Source organism: Terrapene carolina, unplaced genomic scaffold (genome assembly GCF_002925995.2).
Source record: "Terrapene carolina triunguis isolate 2854851 unplaced genomic scaffold, T_m_triunguis-2.0 Scaffold84, whole genome shotgun sequence".
Lineage (NCBI taxonomy): Eukaryota > Metazoa > Chordata > Testudines > Emydidae > Terrapene > Terrapene triunguis.
The window spans coordinates 12,743,155-12,750,362 of NW_020664435.1; the positions used below are offsets into that span (position 1 = coordinate 12,743,155).

Consider the following 7,208-nt stretch of genomic DNA (forward strand, 5'->3'; position numbering starts at 1 on the left):
GGGGCTCTGACCCGGAGCGGCTGTTTGCCTCTCTGGTTCTTTGGTAGGCTTGTCTGATATTCCAGGCAGGACTGAATTTCCATTAGATGAAACTTAAAGAAGGGAATGACCTGGAGTCACTCCCATTTATGTCCAGGAGGCCGAGGCCGGCCAGGAGCCCCCATGTCTGCCCAGGAGCCCCCAACCGACCTCACCGAGGCCGGCCAGGAGCACCCATGTCTGCCCAGGAGCCCCCGACCAACCTCACCGAGGCCGGCCAGGAGGAACCAGGAGACAGCAGCAGACAGTACAATACGGCTGCTAACCGTCTTTGCTAACTTGCAAGAGCAAGAAGCTGCTGCTGTGTAGCACTGCAGTACTGCATCTGCCAGCAGCACCCAGGAGACGTACGGTGACAGTGAGCTGAGCGGGCTCCATGCTTGCTGTGGTATGTCGTCTGCACGGGCAACCCAGGAAAAAAGGCGAGAAACGATTTTTTGCCGTTGCTTTCACGGAAGGGTGGGTGGGCCTGACGACATGTACCCAGAACCACCCGCAACAATGTTTTTGCCCCATCAGGCATTGGGAGCTCAACCCGGAATTCCAATGGGCGGCGGAAACTGTGGGAACTGTGGGATAGCCACCCACAGTGCAACGCTCCGAAAGTCGACACTAGCCTCGGTACTGTGGACGCACCCCGCCGACTTAATGGCCTTAATGGTCTTAAGTGGAGACACACACAATCGACTGTATCAAATCGATTTCTAAAAAATCGACTTATATTAAATCGACCTAATTTCGTAGTGTAGACATACCCTTTGTTGGCTTTGTGTAAAGTATCAGCTCAGGTTTGCATGTCATTAACCACGGTTTAGTCTTCTTCTCTGTAACTGTGGCTCCTGGGTTCAAATCCGTAGCTGTTGAGAAGACAAAACTGCCGTTTGATTTCAACTGAAGTTAGAGCTACCATGTTGGGCCTTCCTCTTTTAACCACAAATGCTTGACAGTTGCAGACTCAACTCTTGGTGTGGGAGGGAGACTCCAGTCTTCACTGTTGTCCTTCATTTGATGGAAGGCATTTTTATTCAATGCTGCTTTTAATGGTGCTGAGTTTTGTTAGGGGCCCTGGGTTATTGTCATGCTATGTAAAAATAAATTACCCTAGATTTTTTAAAAAGAACGCGTTCTGTTTATCTTAGTGGAAATCAGGCTCAGACATTATGTTACTAAATCCATTTTCTTCAGATGCGTTCCATTTACTTTTTCTTAATTTAAAAATGTTTTGAATCCTGCTAAAATTAATTTGATTAAACTGCTAAAGGAAGAGATTACAGCTTAATGCCTCTTGCTGCCAAATTTCAATGATTGAGACATAAAAGAATTTGGGAAGGGAGCAGCACATTCTATTTCTCCTAGTTTTGAACTAATTTTTCTATTCAATTAAAAAATTTTCTTTGGATAGAAACAGACACATATAGAGAAGTACAGATTTCCCTGCCAGTGAAGTCTGAACAAAGTAATAAAAGCTAAGTAGGGGCTCTAGCAATGCAATTAATTGTTTATTTTGCAATGAATGTGCATGAAGAAATGTTGGCACATTCAATGTATCCCCCAAAACTCTTTTGTATGCATGTGTTTTGTAATTGCTCCTGCAAATACCCATTTGTCTACATGAGCTTCTGCACAGGCAATGACTTGCACAAGTATTGTTGTGGGACTAGCTGTGCTGAGTTCAAAAAATTTGGTCCTAGGAAATTGAGGCACTAGCTCTTTAAAACTCATCTCTCTTAACTATTACTAGTTGTCCTTTGGTGACCTGGAAGTGCACAGGTTTACATTTCAGCATAGTATTATGAATACAGTGCTGCTTTTGGAATCAATCTATTAAATAATTGTTCTGTTTGATTATCAACATACGTAGAGCTGTTTGTCAACTCTGCAAACTAGACCCCTTGACTGAAACGCTGTTTGAAAGGATCCTCAGTGATTTCATTTTCTGTGTCCCAGATTTTTGTGGTGAACAATCAGGAGGAGTTGGACCGGCTGAACACTGAAAATGCTTTAGCCTTTCGAAGAGATCAGAGATCTCTGTATTTCAAGGATACCATTGGATGGCTTCCAATCCAGGTAAAAACATGATCTCAGAAGGCATCTGATTTCATGAAGATTTATGTTCCATTTTAAAAACAAGATTTGTGCTTTTGAACTTTGGATTTCATAAAGAAAAATTAAAACCAAAGGAAATGCTCATTTTCTCCAGTGTTTGAGCACCTAATTATTTTCTGTGGAAATTTCTCCTCAAAAGTGGAGCACTGCTAGAACTGAATAAAATTCTGGAATTCTTGTTTACAGGAGTCTTAGCTATTGGCGGTATTAACTTGTTAATGGTTTCAGGTTTTGGAAACCTCCCTGTGAACCTCGCTCAACTGGTGAACAAACTGGGGCTGTGTTTTGTGTATGAGAGTGGCAGAGAGGCTTTGGTATTTGACCCATAAGGCAAAACTTAACAGGTTTGCCAGAGTGTTTGGACCCTGTACAAAACCATAACTCATGAGAAGTTGTGAAAAAAACAAGTTTTGTACAAACGCCTGCAAACTAAAACCACTGAGTTGCACACCGCTATGAGGGTTTGATCCAAAGCTCACTGAAGTTGACTTCTGTGGGCTTTGAATCAGGCCCTGTGTGAGACCCTTTTAGTACACACCTTGAAATAACATGATCTGAATACCTGGTTACAATGTAAAGCAGTTCCCAGAGGTTCCGCTGTACTGACACTTCCTGAAAAATGTCTCTCTGGAGGTGGGCTCAAACCAAACCTTCAGACATTCACTAAACCCTAAAGAAGTTTAGATCCAGATCCCAGGTTCCCAACTGGCTCAATAGTAGGCCAAACCAAATCCTGGAAAACCCCAAACTTTGGCAAAGATCCCATTTGAATCCAAACTATGTGGCTTGTACCCATCTCTGTCACCCACTTCACCTTTTTAATGATAACAAGACTCTTATAGTTCAGTTCTGGTAATTGTCATGTGTTTATTTGGATAGCTTACCCCTTTCTATCCTGTGGATTACCCTGTAGAGGATGGCAGCACCTGTGGAGATGGCATCATCCAGGATGGGGAAGAATGTGATGATGGCAATACTATTGTGACAGATGACTGTATAAGTAAGTCACATCTATGCAGTGTTATTTCTTTATTTAAACAAACCATAATGTCAATCACATGTGCAGTCCATGATGTCTTATGTGGGACCTTTAGGCGACTGTTTGCAAACTGAACACTGATGTTGAAAAGGAAGGGACGACAGCTGCATTTTGAGTAGATCGGGCATGCAAGTTGCTATAAACTCTAGGCAAAATAATAACTTGTATGCAGCCTTTTATCTCAAAGGATCCCAAATATGCTTTTCACACTTCACAAACAGGAATCACCTCTGAGTTAGAACATGACAGACGTCTTTTAAAGGGCCTGATCCTGCAATTGATTTATATGCAGAACTTCCATGGAAATCATTGGGATTTTGAGTGCAAAACAGGTTAGTGCATCATACAAACATTTAGACAGGAAGATGACTGCTCTAACCAGTTAAGGCTACAGGTGAGGATTTTAGGTAAGCAAGATCTAATTACCCAGCTGGGAATTTGTCCAGGATATTGGGACACAAATGTTCCTATTTCTGCTAGAAGGGATTAATAATGGGCCAGATACTGGACCATTGAGATTAATTGCAGTTTTGCCATTGACTTCAGTGGAATCAGATTTTGGCTCAATATGTGCACTTCTAGGTCTACCCAAGACTGGTTCATGCCAAGTAAACTTAGCTTTCATTTCGCTGGTCACTGAAAGCAGAGGCCAAATGATAGCATACAAACATGGAGAACAACTTTAGATCTACCTCTGCCCTTCATCACTTCATCCCTTCCCCAGACATACAGCAACTCTTCACTACTTTCTAGTCACTTTTAGCAGAAGAATGTAGGAGAGATGAGCCTTTTTTCACAATGCAGAATGTGTGTTTGTTGACTCTGAAAAATGCAAGCTTCTTTTGTCCCTTGTACATCCACTTCCTTTCTTTGTGAGCACACTCTGTCCCAGAAAACCCATGACATGACTATAGCATGCTATAAACTGAGCGTAGTTTCCAGTGAATAGAGCCCTTGTGACCTATTCAGTTATGACACTGATGTGACTAAAAAGCTGAAAACTAAGCACCCATGAAAACTAAACAAACATTCATAACTTCGTTCTTGTGGACCTATGTACTTCTGCCAGTGATTCTCCTTTGACTGAATCAAAAGAAAACAGCTAACTTTTGGATTGATTTAATTGTATAACAGATTAATTGTTCTTTATATAGAAGCAACAATTTCTGACAAATAGATCGCTGGTCCAATAAATGAGTTATTTCCAGGAGAGACCACCCTGCCTTCTAACAAATAAACAATTAGTAAATTACCAAATTTTCATAATTATCCTCAACTCCCCCCACCCCTTCTGCATGCTTGTTTAATCAATATAGTTTGCTTAACAATGATTAAATTCCCTTTAACTTTTGCCTCACAGCTAAATGAACATAGTCTCAACTTTTAAAGTTATGCTTAGAAAAATCACAGACTTTAAAATCAAATGCCAGTTATTGACCAGCCAAAAATGATTACAGTGATACAGACAGCAATTGCCATAAAAAGTCAAGGTTGGTTCACAGTTACCAATCCAAGGTCTCTCTGAATACCACAGTATGGACCTAGTCAAGGCCTACTCCCACTTAAATCAATGGGAGTTTTGCTACTGACTTGGATAGCTGACTTCCTGCAGTTTGGAATAGGAAATAATTCCACTCTCCCATCTTGGGGTAACCTTGCATGCATATTGACATTGCATTGGCAGTCACTGTACACAGATACATGGGATTATTTTTTGTTGGTGTTATGGAGAAACAATAGGTCTACATAACACATCCTTGTGTAGGGGAACCTACTGTCAGTAGATATACTTGGATATTATGAGATGGCAAGGAGAGAGCCGGTTTGGGATTTTCAAAAACACCCATATGATTTAGGAGCACTAGTCCCACAGCTTTCAATGGGATTTGTGCTCCCAAGTCACTTAGGTGCTTTTGAAAATCCAACTCCCAAAGTTTATCCTAAGCATATTTTATGCTTCCTGTACCTTCCTTTGGTTAATTCCTAAAGCCCTGTCTAACCTAAACCGGTCCCTTTCCCTAATCACTTAAATTTGAGTCAAAGAACATTCTTTATAACGAAGAGCAACCAGCCCTTTCTGAGTGGGCAGTCTTTCTATGATGCCAGTTAGATTCCCTGTTTCATGTTGTGCCCTTAATAATATGGTCCTGCTTGTCTTTCCTGCATCCTTGACTTGGTTGTCTCAGTTGTGAAGGTGCCCTTTTCTTGCATGTTCATTAGGATGCCACCATGCTTACTGTGGAGATGGCTACCGACATGAGGGAGTAGAAGATTGTGATGGAAAAGATTTTGGATATTTGACATGTAAAACATATCTCCCTGGGTATGGACAAACCTATCTTCATTTTATTTTTTGATTGAGCACTAAAAACAAAAGAATATTGCAAGAATGTATTTCACTAAAGCATGTGTGGTTATTAAAGCATGAATTGGAAATTATATTCATATATAGTCTAACTGTATTGTATTGGGTTTTAGGGCTAAATTCAACTCTCAGCAACATGCATGTGATTCCTATTGTGGTTAATGAGAGTTGGACACACATGTTGCATGTATGGGCATAATTGCCCTTAATCTGTTAATATATTTTGGAAAATCTCAGCTTTCCTGCTTTTCTGATATTCTCATTAGACTAGTTTTCATAAGATTTTCAAGAGTAGGCAAGTCCAGAATTTCTACTGTAAAAATAAGGTCACTGTTATTTACATGGTAAGAAAGGAAAAAAAGGCACAAAGCTAATTTCATCCTATGCATGTCACCTTTACTGGGAAAGAGCCCAGCTTGTGGGTCTACCATCTGGGATTCCTTTGATTCTGAACCAGTCAGTCATATATTAGTGCAGGCATTTTCAAAGACCAGAACTATCTGCAAAAAATATTAAACAACAAATGCAAAGCTGTAATTCTGCTTGGCAGCATACTTCATTGCAACATCTGCTTATTGTTGATTTGCCTGGTCTGCATTTGTGTAAGTGGATTCCTCTGGTCAGCATTTTACCTCCAATAGTCATACCTCTATCTCACTGTCAGGTATCATTACTATCTAGCAGGAAACATTTAATTTGTAAATGAAATTATGCGCAGAGTCCTCATAGTTTGTGAAACTATAATGTGCTAATTGACAGGGATAAGAAACCACAGGACATTTCTGCAAACTGCCTGTTGTGTTAATCCTCATAGTGCAATTGCTGGAAAAGTCACAGAATAAGAGGTTGCACAGCTTGATAAGATCGATTGCTTAGGCCAAGGTTTACAAAAGTGACTAGTTATTGGGGTGCCTGAATTTTAGATGACAACTTGAGATGTCTTCAAGGGGTCTGGCTTTCAGAATGTGTTGGGCAACTCCTTTCTGAAAAATCAGTCTCCCCTTCATTGTCTTAAGCTGGGGTACCGTAAAAATGGAGACATTGAAAACCACTAGTGACTTATGAGAAACCTCAGCTTCAATGTATACCTAGACTGTGAAAGATCATTTAAATCGTCTTTTTTTAAAACCCTCATCAAAATTGCATTTGTATAAAAATCTCAGGGTCAGAGCTTTAGCTTGCATAAATCATCACATCTCAATTGAAATCAATGAATCTAAGACAATTTCTCCTGCCTCCTACACATGCACACATGATACCATAATAATACTTGGCACCTATATAGTGTTTTTCACCAAGTATTTCAAAGTTCTTCGCCATGATGTGTATGTATCGTTATCCCTATTTTACAGAAATGGACAATTGAGGCTCGGAATTTAAGGGCGCAATCTAATGTCTATTGAAATCAATAGAAAGACATTCATTGACTCATTGGGGTTTGGATTAGGCCTTATGTGATTTACCTACGATTATACAATGAATTTGCGGAGGAAGTAGGATTAGAAAAATTCCCATTGACTTCAATAGGGCCTGAATTTTACCCCAGTGTATATTGGACTCTGCTGGATCAACTTCACTGGCAGTGGTGAATGATGTAGAGTATAGCTGGAAATTGTACCCCTGTTTTGCTGTCAGATGTATTGGTAGTTGGTGTTTCTT

The 7,208-nt window shown here is 40.4% G+C and overlaps 1 protein-coding gene across 5 annotated transcripts in view; it reads left to right on the forward strand.

Annotated features, from left to right (window-relative positions):
* The window catches only part of COLQ (collagen like tail subunit of asymmetric acetylcholinesterase), a 65,999-nt gene that overhangs the window by 56,964 nt on the left and 1,827 nt on the right, over window positions 1-7,208 (forward strand). For 2 of the 5 annotated variants that reach the window (XM_026649387.2, XM_026649392.1), the window contains exons 14-16: window positions 1,987-2,106; window positions 3,025-3,145; window positions 5,405-5,507. In XM_026649387.2, coding sequence (XP_026505172.1) covers window positions 1,987-2,106; window positions 3,025-3,145; window positions 5,405-5,507 — 344 coding nt within the window. Of the gene's footprint in view, window positions 1-1,986; window positions 2,107-3,024; window positions 3,146-5,404; window positions 5,508-7,208 lie in introns of those variants that run through there. The other 3 variants (XM_026649389.2, XM_026649388.2, XM_026649390.2) reach the window with 3 other exon arrangements.